Source organism: Euleptes europaea, chromosome 7 (assembly GCF_029931775.1).
Source record: "Euleptes europaea isolate rEulEur1 chromosome 7, rEulEur1.hap1, whole genome shotgun sequence".
NCBI classification, from domain to species: Eukaryota; Metazoa; Chordata; class Lepidosauria; order Squamata; family Sphaerodactylidae; genus Euleptes; species Euleptes europaea.
Genome location: NC_079318.1, coordinates 98,216,429 through 98,240,934, shown reverse-complemented (window position 1 = coordinate 98,240,934; position 24,506 = coordinate 98,216,429). Strand labels below are relative to the sequence as shown.

The window sequence follows — 24,506 nt, the reverse complement described above, 5'->3', positions numbered from 1 at the left end:
TTGTTTCCCCTTCTTGACCGCTGCCCAGTCCAGGATGTTTGGTTCATCTTCATCCAGTCCCACATGGGACTGCACAGTAGCCATGAAGATTAAAAACAGGGCTGCACTTTACCTGTAACTGTTGACCATTGAGTGGTCTTCTGTGCAGACCCAAATGGAACTGCGCATGCACAGCGGCTGGCTCTACACATGCACAGTCCCATATGTGTGCCTGCACAGAAGAGACATCCGCTGCTCAGAGCCAGTCCCATGCGGGACTGTGAAAAAGAACGCTTGATGAACCACAGTTACAGGTAAAGCGCAACTCTGTTTTTCATCTTCGTGGCTTCTGTGCAGTCCCACATGGGAGTGTGCACATGCAGAGACAGCTGCTGCGCATGTTCAGTCCCATGTGGGACTGCACAGAAGACCACTCAATGGTCAACAGTTACAGGTAAAGTGCAGCCCTGTTTTTAATCTTCGTGGCTACTGTGCAGTCCCATGTGGGACGGCATGAAGATGAGGTGAACATCCTGTACCGGGCAGTTACAGGTAAGCGCAACACTGTTTTTCTGAGGGCCCGATTTGATGCCCTTCCGTCTGCTGTGCTTTCAGGACGGTTTCTTCATTGCCCAAGAGAAACACGCAAATGCTCTTGTTCCATGGATACGGTGGAGATTCTAGCACGTATTTTGCTCCATTGTGAACATTACGATGATGCCAGAAATCGTTTAATTACTCCCCTTCTATCTCGATTTGTACACTCGAGAGGCCTCTCTGGTAGAATATCTACTGGAAGACAGGGTGACTTATATTTCATATTCCGTAGCAAAATGTTGCTCTTATGTTTACTGGAAACGGAAGGCATTTATGAAGAATAACGACCTTATGGGCAAACTTTCAGATTAATTAGTTTGGGCGAGATGTTGTAAGCGGGAGCTGTATAATTTTATCATAGGATGTATATTTTATATTTTATGCCGGCCTTTGGCTGTAATTTAAAAAAAAAATCCCTGTTTTTCCGTGTCGCCAGGGGGCGTTGCTGATCCTTCCTCTCCCCTTCCCCTTCTTCCTCCTTGGCAGGATCTCCGGGAGGCTCGCGATCAGCTGCGGGAGCTGCTCCTGGAGAAGCAGGCCCAGGACGAGGTGGTCCGCCAAAGAGAGAGGGAGCTGGCTGCCCTGAAGGCAGCGCTGCAGGAGGAGGTGGCTGGCCATGACCAGGAGGTGGAGGAGCTGAAGCGGCAGTTCCAGGAGAGCGTGCAGAGGCTCCAGAAGGACTACGAGGAGGCCGCCAAGGCAAGGAGTTTGGGGGAGCACCCGTGACACACGAGGCTCTGTTGTGAACTTAAAAGGGAGACTGACGTCCACGCATCGTCCTCCCCCTCACCTTGAGCTCCTTGATGGGGCAGAGAGGGCTCATGCCTTCATGGTTTCATTTGTTGACTTCCTCCTGTAGGAGCCAGCGTGGTGTAGTAGTTAAGAGCGGTGGACTCTGATCTGGAGCACCGGGTTGGTTTCCCCACTCCTACACATGCAGCCTGCTGGGTGACCTTGAGCTAGTCACAGCTCTCAAAAAAACTCTTGTCTTCCCACTGGGGCCTTTTGGATAGGGTTGCCAGGGCCCTTTTCGCCACGGGCAGGAGGTTTTTGGGGTGGAGGCTGAGGAGGGTGGGTTTTGGGAGGGGCTTCAATGCCATAGAGTCCAATTGCCAAAGCAGCCATTTTCTCCAGGGGAACTGATCTATATCGGCTGGAGATCAGTTGTAACAGCAGGAGATCTCCTGCCACTACCTGTATATTGAGCAGCGTGCTGGTTTTTACCTTCAGTAACTACACAGCGCGGGTGATTCCTTTTGTATTAACCACCTGGAGGTTAGCAACCCTATATATGGACCAGTCTTATCGCTCTAGATTTGAGGACTAGTTGCTTAGTAGCTCGGCCAGCAACTTGACCCACACTCTTCCTCTTGCAGGTGAAGGCCGCGTTGCAAGGGGAGAAGGAGTCAACGGAACAAACGAAGAGGGTGGTGGAGTCCACCCTGCGGGAGATGCAGGAGGAGAACGACGACCTCCGGCGGAAGATCCTGGGCCTGGAGACGCAGCTGAAGGAATACCGGCACTTTGCTGATGGCTGGCAGAGCACTGAGGCCAGGCTGAAGGAGAAGGTTGCCAAGCTGGAGGTAACGGCCTGTCGATGCCTTGAGTTGCGGGGGCAAGGGATTGGATTCCACCCCCTCCTTTCCTCCTGGGCTTGCCAGTTGCCTGGCATTGGCGGGCAAAGGCACATCAATCCACTGGGCCGCCCGCCGACACTTAGCTGGTCATCCCACAGAAGAGGGCCAGCTGAAGTGGGGGAGCAATCATCACTTCTGGGTAAACCCGGAAGTGACGTGAATGCTCTAGCACTCTCCCCCAAACTCTATGGAAACCATAGTTTTTCAAGGAGATTGCTGGAGTATCTGCGTCACTTCAGGGTTGCATCACCCCAGCCCCAGAAAGCTCCTGCCAGTTGCCAGGGGGAACCTGCCAACCCTATTTCCCTATGCTCCCTTCAGGCATGGAGCAGGTGAGGGCATTTAATAACTGGCGCTGCTGTGCTTCTAGGTGGTGAACCTTTGGCACGCGTGCCAGAGGGGGCACTCAGAGCCCTCTCTGTGGGCACGCGCGCCGTCGCCCCAGCACAGAGTTCGCCTGAGTTCGTTATTAGAAAGCCAGAGGGACGTGGGGCTGGGCTGCTCCCCTCCCCCTCGCCACGCGCGCCTGAGGGCATTTCTCACATCACCCGCCCCTCTGCCCAGCAGCCCAAGGGGAGCGCGTCCTCCCTCCCCTGTCACATGCGGCATGGCGGCTCACATGCCGGGCAGCTCACATGCGGCGTGAGGGTGCGGCGCGGACGGCAGCCTGTTGAGTCTGTGGCGAAGGTGATTCCCGTGGTGGGGTTGGAGAGGAGCTAGGTTGGAGGGGAGCATAGCTCACAGCGTGGCGTAGCTGGAGGGGAGCAGAGCGCTCGGGCCACAGCGCAGTCTTTGTAGCACCTCCCACCTTTCAGTGAAATCCCCTACTAAAAGAGGAACACCCTCTTACCCAGCATGTAATTAACCTGTAGAACTCCTTGCCACAGGATGTGGTGATGGCATCTAGCCTAGATGCCTTTAAGAGGGGATTGGACAAATTTCTGGAGGAAAAGTCCATCACGGGTGACTAGCCCTGATGGGTATGTATTCAGGTTAAATTGCTGTGTTGGCACTTTGCGATAAATAAGTGGGTTTTGGGTTGCAGTTTGGGCACTCGGTCTCTAAAAGGTTCGCCATCACTGTTCTAGCTCTTTCCTGGAGAGGGCCCAGAGCCCCCTCCCTGCCCCCCAGATGACCCCCTCGTTGGTCACGGACTGCCTCGTATGGCCGAATTTGAGGTTTGCGGGCACTGTGAATAGGGTTGCCAGCTCCAGGTTGGGAAATACCTGTAGATTTTTGGGCGAAGCCTGAGGAGGGCAGGGTTTGGGGAGGGGAGGGGCTTCAATGCCATAGAGTCCAATTGCCAAAGCGGCCATTTTCTCCAGGTGAACTGATCTCTATCGGCTGGAGATCAGCTGTAATAGAAGGAGATCTCCAGTAGCACCTTAAAGACTAACAAAATTTCTGTTAAGGGATCAGCTTTCTAAAGAAGTATCTGAAGAAGCGATCTGTGACTCACGAAAGCTCATACCCTACCAGAAATTTTGTTAGTCTTTAATGTGTTAGAGGACTCTTGCTCTTTTCTACTGCTACAGACAGACTAACACGGCTGCCCATCATGACCTAAGTCAACACTGGGAAATTCTTAGAGATTTATGGGTGGGACCAGGGAAGGGCAGAATTTGGGCAGGGGAAGAACTTCAGGCTCCACCCTCCAAAGCAGCCGTTATCTCCAGGGGAACTGATCTCCATCGCCGGGAGATCAGCTGTAATTCCAGGAGATCTCCAGGCCCCACACACATAGGGTCCACCCTCCAAAGCTGCCTTTTTTCTCCCGGGGATCTCCGTCATCTGGAGGTCAGCTGTAATTCCAGATCTCCAGAGGCTCTCCATCGTCTGGAGATCAGCTGTAATTCCAGGATATCTCCAGGCCCCACCTGGAGGCTGGCAGCCCCACAAACAAGTGCGCCCTCCCTTGCTTCGCCTTCAGGAGGGGCGAGGCACCCACCACCCGTTCTTCCCCTCCCCCTCCCAGGCTGACCGCCGGCAGATGGAGGAGTCCCTGGGGGACGCCACAGACCAAGAGCAGGAGCTGCTGCTGGCCAAGAGGTCCCTGGAGAGCCGGCTGGAGGAGGCCCAGCGGAGCCTGGCCCGGCTCTCACGGGAGCACGAAGACCTGGCCGCCTCCTTCCATGAGGAGGCCAAGCAGAAGGAACAGCTGAAGAGGGCCAAGAGCGAACTGGAGGAAGAGAAGCGGCTCCTGGACAAGAGCGTCGGGAAGCTGACCAGAGAGGTGAGCCCAGCTGGTGACCCGGGACCCCGGGGTGATCCTTGGGTTGCCAGGTCCCTCTTTGCCACCAGCGTAAGGTTTTTGGGGAAGAGTCTGAGGTGGGCGGGGTTTGGGGAGGGACTTCAATGCCATAAAGTTGAAATACTTCCTTTTGTCTGTTTTGAGTCTCTCCCCCTCCAGCTTCAGCAGTTGACCCTGTGTTCTGGTATTATGAGAGAGGGAGAAAAGCTTCTCCCTGTCCACTCTCTCCATCCCATGCATAATTTTATAGACCTCTATCACGTCTCCCCTTAGCCGCCTTCTTTCCAAGCTAAACAGCCCTTAGCGTTTTAACCGCTCCTCATAGGGCAGTTGCTCTGGTCCCCTGATCATTTTGGTTGCTCTTTTCTGCACCTTCTCAAGCTCTGCCATATTCTTCTTTAAATGTGACCAGAACTGTACACAGTATTCCCAGTGTGGTCTCACCATAGATTTGTACAAGGGCAGTATGATATCAGCATTTTTATTCTCAATTCCTTGTCTAATTATGGCCTGCATGGAATTTGCCTTTTTCACAGCAAGCACACACTGGGTTGACGTCTTCATTGAGCTATACACTACCGCCCCAAGATCCCTTTCTTGGTCTGTTGCTGCCAGCGCGGTTCCCATTAGTGTACATGTAAAGTTGTGATTTTTTGGTCCCAATATCCATCACTTTACACTTGCTCACACTGAATTTGTAGTCTTTCTGATAGAAGGAGAGATCCTGACTACCTTGGTCTGCCCGGGGGTCCCGGTTCACTGAAGAATGGTCATCAAGGAAGACCTTTCTGTAGTCGGGATGGGAGAGAGGGAGGAAGGACAATCAGAACCCAGTCCGTTTTTTTTGCTCTGGCCGAATCCCGATTTCCTCTCGTTCTCCCTCCAGCTGGATCAGATGACCGAAGAGTCCCACCGGGCCCTGTCTACCCTGCAGTCGCAACTGGAGGAGTACAAAGAGAAGTCCCGCAAGGAGATAACGGACTCGCAGAAGCAGGCCAAAGACCGGAATGCCGAGGTGGAGAAAATGCAGTACAACGTGGGACGGCTGCAAGATGAGGTAGGGGCCCGGGGAGTGGGGGGGTCGTATGGATTCGGACGCAAGAGGTGCAAGGCGGAGACAGGGAACCGCCTTTTGCGTCAAATAAGCGCGTGAAATGAGAGGAAGCGGAACGGTCAGAATCCTCCTGTTGGAAGCAGAGGTGGACTCTAATCTGGAGAACCGGGTTTGATTCTCCACTCCTTCCACATGAGCGGCAGACTCTAATCTGGAGAAAGGGGGTTTGTTTCCCCGCTCCTGCACATGAGTGGTGGACTCTAATCTGGAGAACCGGGTTCGATTCCCCCCTCCTCCACATGCAGCCTGCTGGGTGACCTTGGGCCAGTCACAGTTCTCTCCAAACTTTCTCAGCCCCACCTACCTCACAAGGTGTCTGTTGTGGGGAGGGGAAGACGATTGTAAGCAGTTTTGAGACTCCTTTCGGCAGAGAAAATCACCGTATAGAAACCAACTCTTCTTCTTCTTCTTCTTCTTGCACGGGCCTGTTCTGCTCCCTTAGCTTTCTGTGCTTCCCTTCCCCAAGGTCGCGAGACTCAAGCAGGCCTTGCAGGACAGCCAGGCCGAGCGGGAGAACGCCATGCTGGACAAGGAGCTGCTGGCTCAGCGGCTCCACAACCTGGAGCAGGAGGTGGACTCCAAGCGGCGGTCCCAGGATGATCGATCCCGGCAAGTCAAAGCTCTGGAGGTTCGTATTTCTCCTCTCCCTTCTCAAAAGGAAGTCTCAGGTCACCTTCAAGCCTGCCTTTTAGAGGGGTCCATATTTTTGATGCATGGGCAGAGCCCTCTCTGTGACTCGAACTGGAATCTTCCTGGGTGGAGCAAATTCCCAACGGCATTCCACCTCCAACACTGGCAATCGTAGAATCATACTGTTGGAAGGGGTGATAGAGGCCATCTAGTCCAACCCCCTGCTCAATGCAGGATCAGACTAGAGCATCCCTGACAAGTGTTTGTCCAGTCACTGCCTGAAGACTGCCAGTGAGGGGGAGCTCACCACCTCCCTAGGCAGCTGCGTGGTGTAGTGGTTAAGAGGGGTAGTTTGGAGCGGTGGACTCTGATCTGGAGAGCCGGGTTCGATTCCCCACTCCTACACATGAAACCAGCTCGGTGACCTTGGGCTAGTCACAGCTCTCTCAGCCTCACCTACCTCACAGGGTGTCTGTTGCGGGGAGGGGAGGAGAAGGCGACTGTAAGCTGGTTTGATTCTCCCTTAAGTGGTAGAGAAAGTCGGCATATAAAAACCAACTCTTCTTCTTACTGTAAAAAATTGTTTCCTAATGTTCAGCTGGTACCTTTCCACCTGTAATTTAAACCCATTATTGTGAGGCCATTTAGTCCAACTCCCTGCTCAATGCAGGATCAGCCTAAAGCTAAGGTGTCAAACAGACAGCCCCGGGGGCTGGATCCAGCCCCTTGAGAGCTCTCATCCGGCCCATGAACCAGCCGAGGCAAAAAAAAACACCCCTCATCCCTATCTGGGCTGGCGATGCATGACCCGGCCCGACCAAGTGACATTTATGTCATATCTGGCCCTCATAACAAATTAGTTTGATTCCCCTGACTAGTGTCTGTCCAGCCGCTGCTTGAAGACTGCCAGTGAGGGGGAGCTAGACAGCCGATTCAGCTCTTACTGTAAACCTTTTTTCCCTAATATCCAGCCGGTACCTTTCTGCCCGCAATTTAAACCCATTATTGCGTGTCCTATCCTCTGCTGCCAACAGGAACAGCTCCCTGCCCTCCTGTAACTGACAGCCCTTCACACACTTAAAGCGTATTTGAATTTTCAATGCATTCCCAAGTATTTGCAGTGATGCGCCTGATTGGCTCCAGCCGCATCGGCAATTTAGGATAATCCCCGTTCTTCTCTGTAGACTTTCAGCAGCTTGTGGTGGGCTGTGACTGATTGCTGCTGCTTTGACCCACTTCCCAAATCCAACGGATGCTGCTTTTTGTACCACAGTTATCGGTACAAAACCGGCCGGGCCTTCCTATTTCACTTCAGTCAGTGTGGTGTAGTGGTTAAGAGTAGTGGTTTGGAGCAGTGGACTCTGATCTGGAGAACCGGGTTTGATTCCCCACTCCTCCTCCACATGAGCGGCAGAGGCTAATCTGGCAAACTGGATTTGTTTCCCCACTCCTACACATGAAGCCAGCTGGGTGACCTTGGGCTACTCACAGTTCTATTAAGAGCTCTCTCAGCCCCACCTCCCTCCCTGGGTGTCTGTTGTGGGGAGAGGAAGGGAAGGAGATTGTAAGCTGGTTTGATTCTCCCTCCAGTGGTAGAGAAAATCGGCATATAAAAACCAACTCAGTGGGGTCATTTTTCTGTCTCCCTTTTCCATGTGACGTTTTTGTGCCGAGCATCTTCGGGACATTTTATAAACGGTTAAATAACGGGCTGGATCCTGTGGATCCATTCCGCTAACGGCAGCGCTTTCCCCCAGCCCGAAGCTCCTTCCTGGAAAGGAAGAGATTGCTCTTGTATCAAGAGTAGGCCCCTTGAGCCCGGAGTAAGGTTTCCCCTTTGGGGGAATGGATCCATAGGATCCGGTTGTGGGCACGGGTATTGATTTCGCAGGAAACAAGCTCCATTTGGAGAGAAAGGAAGGTTGGCGTCTCAGCCTTGTTTTGCATCTCAAACCAAAAATATCTGCTTTTCTGGCACTGGTTGCCCTCTACCGCTGTACCTTTTCCCACAAGGAGGAGGGAGGAGAAGAGAAGTTCTCTAAGAACATGCCCAGGCCTTCCCCTTAGAGAAGTACTTTTTACCAGCCTCCCCTCCTGAGGTTCTTAGTGGTAAGCTGCAGTATTGCAGTCCAAGCTCTGCTCACGACCTGAGTTCGATCTCAACGGAAGTCGGTTTCAGGTAGCCGGCTCAAGCTCAACTCAGCCTTCCGAGATCGGTAAAATGAGCACCCAGCTCGCTGGGGGTAAAGGGAAGATGACTGGGAAAGGCACTGGCAAACCACCCTGTAAACCAAGTCTGCCTAGGAAACGTCGGGACGTGACGTCACCCCATGGGTCAGGAATGACCCGGTGCTTGCACAGGGGACCTTTACCTTTTAATGTTAGAATCATAGAGTTGGAAGGGACCACCAGGGTCATCTAGTCCAAACCCCCTGCACAATGCATGAAATTCATAACTACCTCCCCCCCATACCCCCAGCGGCCCCTACTCCATGCCCAGAAGATGGCCAAGGTGCCCTCCCTCTCATGATCTGCCTAAGGTCATAGAATCAGCATTGCTGCCAGATGGCCATCTAGCTTCTGCTTAAAAACCTCCAGGGATGGAGCACTTACCACCTCCCGAGGAAGCCTGCTCCACTGAGGAACCGCTCTAACTGTGAGAAATTTCTTCCTAATGTCTAGCCGGAAACTTTTGATTTTGTTGTTTCCAAAGAACATAGAGCTGACCAGGCAATCATAGAATCCTAGAACTAGAAGAGTCCGTAGAGGCCATCTAGTCCCACCCCCTGCTTAATGCAGGAGCAGCCTGGAGCATCCCTGACAAGTGCTTGTCCAGCCGCTCCTTAAAGACTGCCAGAGAAGCTCACCACCTCCCTAGGAAGCTGATTCCAGTACTGAACTAATATCCATCAGGTACCTTTCCACATGCAATTTAAACCCATTATTGCGAGTCCTCTCCTCTGCTGCCAACAGGAACAGCTCCCTGCCCTCCTCGAAGTGACAGCCCTTCAAATACTTCAAGAGAGCCATCCTGTCCTCCCTCAACCTCCTCTTCTCCAGACTGGACATTCCCAGCTCCCTCAGCCTTTCCTCGTAGGGCTTGGTCTCCCAGCCCCTGATCATCCACGTCGCTCTCCTCTGCACCCGCTCCATTCTGTCCACATCCTTTTTGAAGGGGCCACAGAGGTCATCCAGTCCAACTCCCTGCTCAATGAAGGATCAGCCTAGAGCATCCCTGACAAGTGCTTGTCCAGCCTCTGCTTATGCCAGTGAGGGGAAGCTCACCACCTCCCTAGGTAGCCGATTCCACGGTTGAACTACTCTTACTGTAAAAAATGTTTTCCTAATAGCCAGCCTGTACCTTTCTGCCTGCAACTTGAACCCGTTATTGCGAGTCCTGCCCTCTGCTGCCAACAGGATCCCTGCCCTCCTCTGCATGACAGCCCTTCCAATACTTCAAGAGAGCCATCCTGTCCCCCCTCAGCCTCCTCTTCTCCAGACTGAACATTCCCAACTCCTTCAGTCTTTTCCTCCTAGGGCCTGGTCTTGTACAGAGCTGAAACAGTCGGCAAACCCTGCCTTTAAATCTTCAGGGATCCTTTCAGACCCAGTCCTGTATACAGATGTGGTTGTTGTTTTTTGTATTGCATTTTGCAGGACAAAGCGAAACGGCTGGAAGTGGAACTGGACGAGGAACGGAACACAGTTGAGCTGCTGACCGAGAGGATTAACCGCACCAGAGACCAGGTGAGGGGCTGCGTTTGAAACACTGCCTCGCCAGCTTGCAGGACGTCAGTGAGCTAATGAAAGGGCAGCTGGGCTGATTCGCATCCTGAAGGGTCTGTTTTTGGGTTTCCTCGCCATTGTCTCCCAACAAGACCTTGCAGGCAGGGTTGCCAGCCTCCAGGTGGTGGCTGGAGATCTCCTGCTTTTACAACTGATCTCCAGGTGACAGAGATCAGTTCCCCTGGAGACGACGGCAGCAGCATTCTCCTGCCTGTGCTCCACAGCACCTCATAGAATAGGCATGCTCCTCTGACATCTCCTTATAACACGTATGCACAATGTCATACAAAATCCTTTGGGCGGGAGTGGGGTTTGTCGGTAGCCATGCAAGCAAGAGCTGGGTGGCACAGGCCCCATACTGTGGGGGAAGAAGACCCTGGAAAAACAACAACAAAAGAGGGGGGGGGAACCAAATGGAACTCAACCAGAGTACTAATTCCAGACCAAAGAGGTTGAGCTGAAAAATGCTAAAATTACAAATATATAAATTTTAATAAGGTGCACATTCAAGTTAAAAACATAGGCCTCTAGCATAGGCAAAATTTTCACATTCAGTGTTTGTATATTACAATTACAAATATATAAATATGTTAAAATTTATATATTTGAAATTTTGGCATTTTTCAGCTCAACCTATTTGGTCTGGAAGAAGGACCCTGTCTTGGGACTCCCGATCCCCAAAATGCTTTTCCCTACTTTTGTGGCATTTATTTATTTGTTTGTTTTATTTAAATCCTTTATTAGCCGCTTGTCTGCCTTGCAGAACTCAAGGTGGCTTTCCATACAAACAAAACAGCGGTTATAAAAAGGCCTAAAAGGCCACCATTTAAAATCTCCAATTAGGGGTGCTGATAAATAAAAATTAAATTAGTCAAAAGAAGTCTTGTGTTCAACTCATGCTAAGCCCCTCCCCTTCCTCTCTCTTTCTTCAGATTGACCAATTGCGGGCTGAGCTGTTGCAGGAGCGTTCTGCCCGGCAGGACCTGGAGTGCGACAAGATCTCTCTGGAGAGGCAGGTGAGGCTGGTGAGGCTTCCTTAAGGAGAGAATTCGGACCCCCCCATGGCAATAGCCTGTAAATGTCAATAGCAGGTCTTTGCTATTGCCATGGGGTGTGTGAATTCACTCTTCTCTTCTTAAGAACAGGTGGACTCACATTTTAGCTGTATCTGAAAAAGTGATCTGTGACTCATGAAAGCTCATACCCTGTCAGAAATTTTGTTAGTCTTTAAGATGCTACTGGACTCTTGCTCTTTTCTGCTGCTACAGACAAACTAACACGGTTCCCCATCATTATCTCTCTCTTACAAAGGGATTTCAAATAGAGATTAGAAAGAGAAACTGCTGAATTACAACTAATAACGATGCTCAAGACAGTGCATTCTCCTGGACTGAATAGGGACCTGAGATTCCTCTCTCATTACCAATGCTGATTTCTCCACACCTACTACCCCTCTGCATATCACACCTAATCCAATCAAGCCCTCTAATGTTATTTACCTGCTATTGACATTTACGTGCTGTTGCCATGGGGTGTCTGAATTCCCTCTTCTCTACTTAAGGACTGCTGGGACTCACATTCTAGCTGTGGCTCACGAACACTCACACCCTGCCAGAAATTTTGTTAGTCTTTAAGGTGCTACTGGACTCTTGCTCTGTTCTACTGCTACTGACAGACTAACACGGCTACCCATCATGATCCACGACCAAAGCTGTTAAGACAGTTCTGTTTAAGCAGTGTTTTTTGAGCCCGGTTAAGACGGTGCTGGCTTTCTCTATCCTTCCGCTTCAATCCTCTCGCTGAGGCTTTAAAAAAGAATTAATTATGATTTGTGACGCGTTTTGATCAGTTGTGAACATTCCATGTTAGGAAGAGAAGAGAGCCAGCATGGTGTAGTGGTTAAGAGCAGTGGCTTGGAGCAGTGGACTCTGATCTGGAGAACCGGGTTTGATTCCCCACTCCTCCACATGAGCGGCGGAGGCTAATCTGGTGAACTGGGGTGGTTTCCCCACTCCTCCACACGAAGCCAGCTGGGTGACCTTGGGCTAGTCACAGCTCTGCCAGCCCCACCTACCTCACAGGGTGTCTTTTGTGGGGAGGGGAAAATAATTGTAAGCCGGTTTGATTCTGCCTTAAGTGGTAGAGAAAGTTGGCATATTAAAACCAACTCTTTTTCTTCTTCTTGTGTTGTTGGCCATTGTGGGAATTGAACGGTGCAGTATCCCTTCTCTGATAAATCAATCCTGCAGCCCTTCAGCTGACAGCTCGCCGGAGAGACCGAGCCGCAAAGAACGGCCCGCGTCGAGCTCGGGGGAGAGTCAGCGACGCGTTCTGTGCCAGCTTTGCAGACCTGCTCGAGCCCTGATGTAATTGTGGGGCAGGCCGGGAATTCAAATAAAGCTCCGCCCCGAGTTCAAAATTCAAAAACAAAATCCCAGCTTGTAAAAGCATCCCTTGGCGACATGGGCTCCCCAAGGAACACAAAAATATATTCAGGGAGTGTAAGACGGGTGTGGTTGAGAATCCCAGGAGGGTGAGGATTAGGAAGGAGACAGCCGTCAAATTAGCTCGCCGTCTGCTGACGGATGTGGCTTAGGGGTTGAAGAACAAGGAGGAGTCCTGGGTGTCTCCATCCGATCCTGGCTTGTGGCCAGCATTTCGGAAGATGGCTTATGGTAAGGGGTGCTAGGGTGGGGGCCAGGGGGTTCTGCCCTGATTGGTCGCCGAGACCCATAGACCTTTAATCTTGTGAGGCTCAGGGCCCGCCCTTCAGTGGGGGAGGGGGGCGTGGCCCAGATCAGACGATTGATTGCATATGACAGAGGCAGCGTGGTGTAGTGCTTAGAAGAAGAAGAAGAAGAGTTGGGTTTTATACCCCGATTTTCTCTGCCTTTAAGGAGTCTCAAAGCGGCTTACAATCCCCTTCCCTCCCCCTCCCCACAACAGACACCTTGTGAGGTAGGCGGGGCTGAGAGAGTTCAGAGAGAACTGTGACTAGCCCAAGGCTACCCAGCAGGCTGCATGTGGAGGAGTGGGGAATTGAACCCGGTTCTCCAGATTAGAGTCTGCTGCTCATGTGGAGGTGAGGCGCTTGTTTTGGTCCGAGGCCCAGAAATGACCTGTTCCCCTAGCCACTACGGACGGGGCAGTTTTGTTTTGTCAATAGGCTGTTTTGATATCCGGACAGTTTCGAAAAGCCTTCAGCCGGCTGCTTCTGCTCCCCGGGGAAGCCTGTGCTTGTCCCGACTTGCAAGAAGCAAGACTTTTGGGTATGCGAATGAACCGCTTCAGAAGCCAGAGCCCCCGGGGTTAATTTTAAGAACAGAGATCCCTGCTCTACTGTTTAACTCCCCGGGTGATTAAAGAGGGGAAGACAACCCAGACGCTCTGCTTGCGGGCCGGCCTTGCCCCATGCTATTGTAAGCCCAGGAGGCCTGAACAGCTTCTGGTGGTCAGGGGGATCATATCCAGAAGCGTCTCTCTTCCATGTTGCGTTTCAAAGTCCGCTTAGGAATGTGTCCTGAGGAGGGCAACGAAGACGGTGCGGGGTCTGGAGACCAAGTCCTGTGAGGAAAGGTTGAAGGATCTGGGTATGTTTAGCCTGAAGAGGAGAAGACTGAAAGGGGATATGAGAACCATCTTCAAGTACTTGAAGGGCTGTCATAGAGAGGAGGGTGCCGAGTTGTTTTCTGTCGCCCCAGAAGGTCGGACCAGAACCGATGGGTTGAAATTAAATCCAAAGAGTTTTCACCTAAACATTAGGAAGAACTTTCTGACAGAGCGGTTCCTCAGTGGAACAGGCTTCCTCGGGAGGTGGTGAGCTCTCCTTCCCTGGAGGTTTTTAAGCAGAGGCTAGATGGCCATCTGTCAGCAGTGCTGATTCTGTGAACTTAGGCAGATTATGAGAGGGAGGGTAGGAAGGGTTGCACCAGTGTTCCTGTACAATGCAGGAAATTCACAACTACCTCCCCCCTCACAAACCCCAGTGACCTCTGCTCCATGCCCAGAAGATGGCAATAAAAACCCTCCAGGATCCCTGGCCAATCTGGCCTGGAGGAAAATCCCTTCCTGACCCCAAAGTGGCGATCGGCATTTCCCTGGGCATGCAAGAATGGTCCACGAGATCCGAACACTGACGCAAACCTGTCTCATGAACTGCCTAAGGTCATAGAATCAGCATTGCTGACAGATGGCCATCTAGCCTCTGCTTAAAAACCTCCTGGGAAGGAGAGCCCACCTCCTCCCGAGGAAGCCTGTTCCACTGAGGAACCGCTCTAACTTGGCAGCTGCTGTCACACAGGCGGGAAAATTTCTATCCCGCGCTTAGAAAGTTCTTTTCCTACCTGTGCAGCCGTTCGCCTGAAGCATGTTTGAACACAGAGAGGGAGGAGCCTCGGCCATTTCTAGGGCTTTCAACCCTTTTTTTTTCTTGGACATTCCTCAGTACAAGGGGAACATAATTACTGTTATGTAACTCCGGTAGTAAAGCTTCCACCTGGCTGGCAGTGTTACATAACAATGTGATGTATGCCTTCCTTGTTTGTAACCCCGGCCAGAGGCCCTAATGAAGCGGGTGCAGAGGAGAGCGACGAGGATGATCCAGGGCCTGGAGACCAAGCCCTACGAGGAAAGGCTGAGGGGAATGTTGAGTCTGGAGAAGAGGAGGTTGAGGGGGGACACAATTGCTCTCTTTAAGTATGTGAAGGGCTGTCCCTTAGAGGAGGGCAGGGAGCTCTTCCTGTTGGCAGCAGAGGGCAGGACTCGCAATAATGGGTTTAAATTGCGGGTGGAAAGGTACCAGCTGGATATTAGGGGAAAGGTTTTTACAGTAAGAACTGTTTGACAGTGGAATCAGCTGCCCAGGGAGGTGGTGAGCTCCCATAAGAACATAAGAAAGGCCCTGCTGGATCAGACCAAGGCCCATCAAGTCCAGCAGTCTGTTCATGCAGTGGCCAACCAGGGGCCTCTAGGAAGCCCACAAACAAGACGACTGCAGCAGCATTTATCCTGCCTGTGTTCCACCGCACCCAAAATAATAGGCATGCTCCTCTGTTACTAGAGAGAATAGGTATGCAGCATGACTAGTATCCATTCTAACTAATAGCCATGAATACCCCTCTCCTCCATGAATATGTTCCCTCCCCTCTTAAAGCCCTCCAAGCTGGCAGCCATCACCACATCCTGGGGCAGGGAGTTCCACAATTTAACTATGCATTGTGTGGAAAAATACTTCCTTTTATCTGTTTTGAATCTCTCACCCTCCAGCTTTAGCAGATGACCCCGTATTTTAGTATTATGGGAGAGGGAGAAAAACTTCCCTGTCCATTTTCCCTGTCCACTCTCTCCAAACCATGCATAATTTTGTAGACCTGTATCATGTCTCCCCTTAGCCACCTTCTTTCCAAGCTAAACAGCCCTAAGCGTTTCAACCGCTCCTCATAGGGCTCTAGTCCCCTGATCATTTTGGTTGCTCTTTTCTGCACCTTCTCAAGCTCTGTAATATCCTTTTTTAGGTGTGGTGACCAGAATTGTACACAGTGTTCCAAGTGTGGTCTCACCATAGATCAGTACAGGGGCAGTATGATATCAGCAGTTTTATTCTCTATTCCTCATCTAATTATGGCCAGCATGGAATTTGCCTTTTTTTACAGCAGCCGCACACTGGGTTGACATCTTCATTGAGCTATCCACTACCACCCCAAGATCTCTTTCTTGGTCTGTCGCTTCCAGATCCCATCAGTGTATATGTGAAGTTGGGATTTTTTGCCCCAATATGCATCACTTTCCACTTACTCACATTGAATCTCATTTGCCATTTTAATGCCCATTTTCCAGTATGCAGAGATCCTTCTGGAGCTCTTCACAGTCCGATTTTGTTTTAACCACCCTAAATAATTTGGTGTCATCTGCAAACTTGGCTACTTCACTGTTTAACCCCAACTCCAGGTCATTGATGAACAGGTTGAAAAGCACCGGTCCCAACACAGATCCCTGAAGCACCCCACTGCTCACATCCCGCCATTGTGAGAACTGACCATTTATTCCCACTCTCTGCTCCTTATTTTTCAGCCAGCTCTCAATCCACAAGAGGACTTGTCCTCTTATGCCATGACTATGGAGTTTGCTTAGCAGTCTTTGGTGGGGCACTTTGTCAAAAGCTTTTTGGAAATCCAAATACAAAATATCCACAGGCTCATTCCTGTCCACATGCTTATTGACGCTTTCAAAAAACTCTAATAGGTTAGTGAGACAGGACCTACCCTTACAGAAGCCCTGTTGGGTTTTGCCCCAGACCTTGCCCTTCTATATGCTTGACAATTCTATCTTTAATAATGCTTTCCACCAATTTACCCGGAACAGACATTAAGCTAACTGGCCTGTAATTTCCTGGGTTCCCCCCTGGAACCTTTTTTATAAATGGGTGTTACATTGGCCATTCTCCAGTCCTCTGGTACAGAGGCTGATCGAAGGGACATGTTACATATCTTTGTTAGAAGTTCAGCAATTTCCCATTTGAGTTCTTGAAGAACTCTAGGATGAATACTGTCTGGTCCCTGTGACTTGTTAGTTTGCAGTTTGTCTAGACGTTCTAGGACTTCCTGCCTTGTTACCACTATTTGCCTCAGTTCCTCATTTTCCCCTCTCCAAAATCTCTGTTCAGGAGAAGGAATCTGCCCTATATCTTCAACAGTGAAGACAGATGAGAAGAATTCATTTAGTTTTTCAGCAATCGCTTTATCCTCCCTTACAGTTCCTTTACTCCCATTGTCATCCAATGGTCCAACCGCTTCCCTAGCTGGTTTCCTACTCCTAATATACGGTACTTAAAGAATTTCTTATTATTTGTTTTGATATGTTTAGCAATATGCCCCTCAAAATCTTTTTTTGCATCTCTAATATCTGCTTGCATTTCCTTTGTGCAAGTTTGTGTTTGCTTCTGTTCGCCTCGTTTGGGCAAACGTTCCAGTCTCTGAAGGAAGACTTTTTCTCTCTAATTGCTTCCTTCACCTTACCCGTTAGCCATGGTGGTGACCTCTTGGACTTGTTACTATCTTTCCTGACCTGTGGTATACAAGCTAGCTGAGCCTCTAGTAATGTGGACTTCAGTGACCCCCCCAAGCCTTTTCCAGAGATTTAACCCTCCTAACTTCCTCTTTACCAGTTTTCTCATTTTAGAGAAGTTCCCTCTTTTAAAGTCAAAGGTAATTGTGTGAGATTTCCCAGTCACTTTCCCACTTACATATAAATTAAATTTGATGCCATTGTGATCACTATTGCCAACTGGCTCAACTACATCTACATCCCGCACTAAGTCACTGGCAGCACCACAGAGTATTAAATCCAGGATCGCCTCCCGTCTGGTTGGGTCTATGACCAACTGTTCGAGGGCACAGTCATTTAGGATGTCTAAAATTTTTTTATCTCTTTGGCTTGACTGTAGCATACATTTATCCAATCAATATGAGGGAAGTTGAAGTCTCCCATTATTACTACTTCATTACCTTTACATGCTTCCCTAATTTCATTCTCCATCTCAAGATCACCCTGAGCCATTTGGTCAGGGGGCCGATAGAACGTCCCCAGTACTAAATCTCCTTTGGGGCCCGGAATTGTCACCCATAAGGATTCTGTGGACGAGTCTGCCCTTTTTATGGTCTCTAGCTTATTAGACACTATGCCTTCCTTGATATACCTAGCAACACCCCCTCCAATACGCCCTTTCCTGTCATTTCTATACAGTTTGTAACCAGGGATGACCGTATCCCACTGGTTCTCTCCCCTCCACCAGGTTTCTGTAATGCTCACTATATCTATGTTTTCTCTTAAAACCATGCACTCTAATTCCCCCATTTTTGCTTGGAGGCTTCTAGCATTAGCATAGAAACACCTCCACACTGTTTCTCTCTTTCGACTTGCCTGGCATGTTCCTTTGGGCATCTTTAAGTGGCTATCCATCATTTTTCCCCCATTCCCTTTCATGTCTAAATAATTCCTATGTGGGCAATCTGAAGCAATTTTCCCTTTGTCCATGTTCACTTAGTTTGCCTGAACTGGATGCTTCTCAGCTCCTGTCGGCTTTCCCCCCAGGTTCAGTTTAAAAGCTGCTCTACCACCCTTTTTTATGTTACGTGCCAGCAGTCTGGTTCCATCCTGGTTCAAGTAGAGCCCATCCCTTTTGTATAGGCCCGGCTTGTCCCAAAATGTTGCCCAGTTCCTTACAAATCTAAAGCCCTCTTCCCTGCACCACCGTCTCATCCATGCATTGAGACTCACCAACTGTGCCTGCCTAGCTGGTCCTGCACGTGGAACAGGTAGCATTTCTGAGAAAGCTACCTTGGCGGTCCTGGCTTTTAGTCTCCTGCCTAGCAACCTAAATTTGGATTCCAAGACCTCTGGACTACATTTCCCCATCTCCCCATCTCTGGCAGTCTTTAAGCAGAGGCTGGACAATCACTTGTCAGCGTGGTGTAGTGGTTAAGAGAGGTGGTTTGGAGCGGTGGAGACTGATCTGGAGACCAGGTTTGATTCCCCACTCCTCCCCATGAGCGGTGGAGGCTAATCTGGTGAACTGGGTTTGTTTCCCCGCTCCTACACATGAAGCCAGCTGGGTGACCTTGGGCCAGTCACGCTCTCTAAGCCTCACCTACCTCACAGGGTGTCTGTTGTGGGGAGGAGAAAGGAAGGGGATTGTAAGCTGGTTTGAGTCTCCCTTAAGTGGTAGAGAAAGTCGGCACATAAAAACCAACTCTTCTTCTCCTTCTCTTTCTCCTTCTCCTTCCACGATTGCTATGCAGAGGCAGGCAATGGCAAACCACTTCTGAACGTGTCTTGCCTTGACCTGGATGGCCCAGGCTCGCCCGCTCTTGTTGAATCTCAGAAGTTGAGCAGGGTCGGCCCTGGCTAGTACTTGGATGGGAGACCACCAAGGAAGACCATGATCGCTACGCAGAGGCAGGCAATGGTAGGCCACCTCTGTTTGTCTCTGCCCTGATCTGGATGGCCCATGCTAGCCTGACCTCCTCAGATCTTTCAAGCTAAGCAGGGTCAGGCCTGGTTAGTACTTGGAAGGGAGACCACCAAGGAAGTTCAGGGTTGCTTCACATAAAGCAGGCAGTGGTAAACTATCTCTGAGTATCTCTCGCCTTGAAAACCCTTTGGCAGGGGTGTCAAATGGAAGGCCTGCTGTCTGGATCCAGTTCATTGAGGGCTGTTATCCAGCCCATGAGCCAGCTGAGGCAGCCACACACTCCCGATCTGGGCTGGCGAGGCATGACCCAGCCCAACCAAGTGTCATTTATGTCATATCCGGCCCTCCTAACAATTGAGTTCGACACCCCTACTCTACTGGGTAGCCATAAGTAGACTGCGAATTGACGGCACTTTCCATCACCAGTAAGACTATTTCTGAGCACGTGTGGTTTACTTTTGCCTCGTGAGTCAAGCAAGCAGCTCGTAAAGATAGAAATGGGCGGGGGGGAGAGAGTGCATAATAACAATGAACATCCCACAGGTGATGAGGAGGGCAGGGAGCTGTTCCTGTTGGCAGCAGAGGACAGGACTTGCAATCATGGGTTTAAATTACGGGCTGGTACTAGCTGGACTTTAGGAAAAGTTTTTTGACAGGAAGAGTTGTTCGACAGTGGAATCAGCTACCGAGGGAGGTGGTGAGCTCCCCCTCACTGCAGGCTTTAAGGAGAGGCTGGACAAGCACTTGTCAGGGATGCTCTAGGCTGATCCTGCATTGAGCAGGGGGTGGGACTAGATGGCCTCTATGGCCCCTTCCTACTCTAGGATTCTATGAATGCCAAATCACAACCGAACCTTTGCGAGGAGTTCATCAGGCAACCCTATCTCTCTAAGCGTCAGCCCCCACCTATAGTTTGAGGGTAATAATATGGTCCTACCTTGCATGGCTGTGGTAAGGACCATTTTACACACGGAAAAATGCATCTATTCCTCGGATCTCTCAAAACCAACCTCCACACCTGTTTCCAAATCGTTGTAATCAGAATAAGCGTCATTTGCTCTCCATTTTTGGCGGCTCAGCTAGGCAATAAATAGACCCACACACACACTCATACCGCAGCCGAACACCACCGCCATTCAGGATGTGGACAGAATAGAGCGGGTACAGAGGAGAGTGACGAGGATGATCAGGGGCCTGGAGATCAAGCCCTAGGAGGAAAAGGCTGAGGGAGTTGGGAATGTTCAGTCTGGAGAAGAGGAGGTTGAGGGGGAACAGGATGGCTCTCTTGAAGAATTTGAAGAGCTCTCACTTAGAGGAGGGTAGGGAGCTGTTCCTGTTGGCAGCAGAGGAATGGACTCACAATCATGGGTTTAAATGGCGGGTGGAGAGGTACTGGCTGCAGTAAGAGTTGTTCGACAGTGGAATCGGCTACCTAGGGAGGTGGTCAGCTCCCCTTCACTGGCGGCCTTTAAGCAGAGGCTGGACAAGCACTTGTCAGGGATGCTGTAGGCTGATCCTACATCGAGCAGGGGGTGGGACTAGATGGCCTCTATGGCCCCTTCCAACTCTAGGATTCCATGTCCAGGCAGGAGACTTTTGGTCAGCCTTTCACTTCTGAGAATCTCAGCCTGCAATGTCCCTTTTTTAAACGGACGTCCGCAGCCGGATAGCTCCCGACTCCGCTCGGCTTCCACAGGGAAGCAGGGGTCCTCGGGTTCTTGCCTCACGCTCTGAACCCTTCTTTCCAGAACAAAGACCTCAAGAGCCGGCTGGCCAGCTCCGAGGGGCTGCAGAAGCCCAGCGCCAACGTCTCGCAGCTGGAGTCGCGTGTTCAGGAGCTGCAGGACAAGCTCCAGGCTGAAGAAAGGTAAGCGAAACGAAGGGAAGGGAAGGGGGAGACCCACCCTAAGGGCAAAGCTGGGTACCCAAGGGTTGGGCAGAAAAGAACTAAATTATACTATAAAATATATTTATTATAAATCACTCACTATCCAACGGCGATTATACGACCATGAAAGACAGCTTTTTCTTCCACACTCACCGAGAATTTGTTCTCCTGGCGCTTTAGGCATTACTACAACCTATGGATCTTGCGCAAATTACCTCTATAATCTAGCTCTAGCATTTCAGAGAAGAGCCTTTACATTGGCAAGATTAAATGCCTTTCCATCGGCAGTGACTTATGGCAGGTTTCTTTGTATACCTCACAATGCCTGATTTATGTGCATAACATAAAAAAGGGATCTGACTCACCCCCTTTTAGCAGATCAGGACAGTATCCTTACTGCTTTAGTAGCCTCCTTTTTAGCCACAGCCCTCACTGAGAGACTCTCCAAAGATCATCCAGTTCACGAGAGCTCAAGTATTTTATAAATTTTAATTTTAATCGATAAATTATCATTACTAATGAATAATAAGAATTATTTTAACCTGTTTTTGCCGGCTGTTCGTCGTGTTTTATTATTTCAAGATGCCTATAAAGGTATTGTATTGTATAACGCACTCGTGCAGATATTAAGAACAAGCCTATACAGCAACAAATACAGGGTTGATAGTCTTGAACCACATGCCACACTGATTGGTTGGTTGATTGATTGAGGCAAGGCCAAATTGGCTGAGCTGTGCCATTCCACCCCCACCCACCCCCCGCAGAGAGAAGAACTTGCTGGTGTCGTCCAACCGCAAGCTGGAGCGGAAGGTGAAGGAGCTGACCATCCAGATTGACGACGAGAGGCAGCACATCAATGACCAGAAAGACCAGGTGGGTGGGGCGGGGGCGGGGAGGGTAGGTGGGCCCTTGGCGAAGAGGCCAAGCCAAAGAGGGACGCACTCAATCCTCTGGCGAGATCTGCCCTTTGGCTCTCGTTGGTTTGCTCCAAAGTGACACACCTGGAAACGGTGTGGATGACCCCCACTCGGAGGTGGAGTGAGTGCCCTGAGAGAAGAAAGCCCTGATTTTGTCTCCTGTCAGAAAAGGATCCCAAGGTTTGGGAAGACCCCCCATGAAACTGCCTTCTACTGAATCAGACCTTTGCTCCATCAAGGTCAGTATTGACTACTCGGACTGGCAGCTGCTCTCCAGGGTCTCGGGCAGAGGTCTTTCATATTGCACTGACAACCATCTTCAAGTACTTGGAGGGCTGTCATATAGAGGAGGGTGCCGAGTGGTTTTTGTTGCCCCAGAAGGTCAGGCCAGAACCAACGGGTTAAAATTAAATCAAAAGAGTTTCCGTCTAGACATTAGGAAGAACTTTCGGACAGTGGAGCAGGCTTCCTCAGGAGGTGGTGAGCTCTCCGCCCCTGAGGTTTTGAAGCAGAGGCTAGATGGCCGTCTGTGAGCAATGCTGATTCTATGGCCTTAGGTGGATCATGAGAGGGAGGGCACCTTGGCCATCTTCTGGGCATGGAGTAGTGGTCACTGGGGGTGGTGGGGGCGAGGTAGCTGTGAATTTCCTGCATTGTGCAGGGGGTTGGACTAGATGACCCCGGTGGTCCCTTCCAACTCTATGATTCTATGACCCAGTATCATGTCTTTGAGGGGAGAGGCCCTGGCTGAGCAGTAGAGCACCTTCCCTGCATGCAGGCGGTCCTGGGTTCTAAGGAGAGCCGCTGGTCCTAGGAGACCGTTATGAGCTCAGTAGGCCGAGATTCGGCTCGGCGGTGGAGTGCCAGCTTTGCATGCAGAAAGACCCCGGGTTCATCCCCAGTGAACGGAGTTGGGTAGCAGGTCCATGAAAGGCCTTTGTGTGCTGGAGACCCCAGAAAGTTGCTGCCAGCTGAAAGGGATAGTGCCATGCTAAGGGTCTGACTTGGTAGAAGGCCATTTCATTTGCAGTCACCTCATTCTTGTCCCCTCTGACCAGAGATCGACCCCCCTCTTTGCGGCCCACCCTGCTTTTCCTGCCCCCTTGACAGTCCCACAGCACCCAACGTCACCCTGACTGCATTCTTCCCTCCCCCTGGCATGTGCAGCTGAGCCTGCGGGTCAAGGCGCTGAAGAGGCAGGTGGACAGCGCCGAAGAGGAGATTGAGCGGCTGGAGACTGCACGGAAGAAGGCCCAGCGGGAGCTGGAGGAGCAGCACGAGATGAACGAACAGCTGCAGAGCAGGATCAAGGCCCTAGAGAAGGACCTCTGGTAGGAGGCGGGAGCGTCGCCACAGTGCGGCACCATTTTTCGCTTATGCTTCCCCAAGAACCACCCACTGCCCTTTCTTGGGCCTTTGCAGAGGAGCGTGCATGAGAAAAATGGCTCCATGCCCCAAGGAGCCAACAGTTTGGCCAAAGGGAGGAGAGTAGCAATCAGCAAGGGTAGCTATCGCAATCGCTTGCATTTGGGGGAGCAAAGCAAGGAAGGAACGGCGGACATGGGGAGGGGATTATTGGGAAATTGGATGCTGTCAGTCATGAAGAAAGATATATCTCTTCCCTTCATGTTTTCCCCAGTATTTTTGAAATTCCTGCTCTCGTCCCGTGCACTGGGGCTCCGTGTGTGTGTGTGTGGCCCTGCCTCCTGCGGTGGCCATTTTGTGACTGCGCCCACCACCCTGTGTCAGAATTCCAGAGGGGGCCACGGGCTCAAGAAAGTAGGGGACCCCTGCCCTCGATGCATTGGCTCCTCTTTTTTGCAATGGGTGCAAACGATTGCTTGCCTTCTCTCCTTTGGATCTAGGCGCAAGGCAGCCCGGTCCACGGCAGAATCCTCCCTGAAGGATGACCACTTGAGCTCAGACGAGGAGTTTGACAGCGCCTACGGCCCGTCCTCCATTGCGTCCCTCCTGACCGAGGGGAACCTCCAGACCAGTTCCTGCTAGCAGTGTCAGGCTGCGAGGGCCAGGCCGGGTGGGGGGGTGCACCTCAGCCTCCTCTATAAGCCCCCAAATGGACATGGGGGCACCCTTTCAGAAAACTGTCCCCTCGCAAAGTGATGGTCGCTCCTTTCGCCCTGTCGGGCACAGAAGTAGAAGACGGAGGACACCCCTCGCGCCTTTTCCATGATAAAACAGACCTCTTATCGATGTGAAGGAAATATTTGTATTTTTTTTGCTGGGGGAGGGGTGGTGTGTAAAATAGAGATATTTAACCTAAATTGTTTCTTGATCTGGTACTCAGGGCATTGGTGAATGAATGATTTAAAAAAAAGGAGGTTCTCTTTCTTAACCAAATTTTAATCTTTCTGTGTATATAGGGGGGCCTAAACATCTATGTATGTATGTATGTAAAATGCATGAATACTGAAATCAATGTGCAATAATGAGGGGGTGTGATTTTGGGAAGATTGTAGACAAGAGCGTGTCTTGAAAGAGGGAGCTGTAGCCTTGCCTGTTGGACACCCCTACGGGGGTGTTGAACTGTTGGTAGATGAATTCCGAGGTGGCCTTAACAATTGTCTGGGGGTGGGGGGCCTTTAGTGTGAGGTGTAAGATCCCTGTGCAGGAAAAGCTTGAATGTTGCTTTGCGGTCCGACAACGTTCTCAGGGGGCTTGGCTTGTAATCCTTTGCAAGACTCCCAAAGCCAATTCCGGCTTGTCTCGTACATCAATTCC

General features: G+C 50.8%; 1 protein-coding gene across 1 annotated transcript in view; it reads left to right on the top strand.

Annotated features, from left to right (window-relative positions):
- CGN (cingulin) overlaps window positions 1-23,787 on the top strand; it is a 75,885-nt gene extending 52,098 nt beyond the window's left edge. Inside the window, exons 13-23 of the mRNA XM_056852740.1 lie at window positions 1,063-1,275; window positions 1,953-2,159; window positions 4,189-4,446; window positions 5,351-5,521; window positions 6,045-6,206; window positions 9,866-9,955; window positions 10,927-11,010; window positions 20,711-20,829; window positions 21,615-21,723; window positions 22,935-23,098; window positions 23,633-23,787. Of these exons, the coding sequence (XP_056708718.1) occupies window positions 1,063-1,275; window positions 1,953-2,159; window positions 4,189-4,446; window positions 5,351-5,521; window positions 6,045-6,206; window positions 9,866-9,955; window positions 10,927-11,010; window positions 20,711-20,829; window positions 21,615-21,723; window positions 22,935-23,098; window positions 23,633-23,774 (1,719 nt within the window). The 3' untranslated portion in view covers window positions 23,775-23,787. The remainder of the gene's footprint in view (window positions 1-1,062; window positions 1,276-1,952; window positions 2,160-4,188; window positions 4,447-5,350; window positions 5,522-6,044; window positions 6,207-9,865; window positions 9,956-10,926; window positions 11,011-20,710; window positions 20,830-21,614; window positions 21,724-22,934; window positions 23,099-23,632) is intronic.
- Window positions 23,788-24,506: the final 719 nt, after the last annotated feature.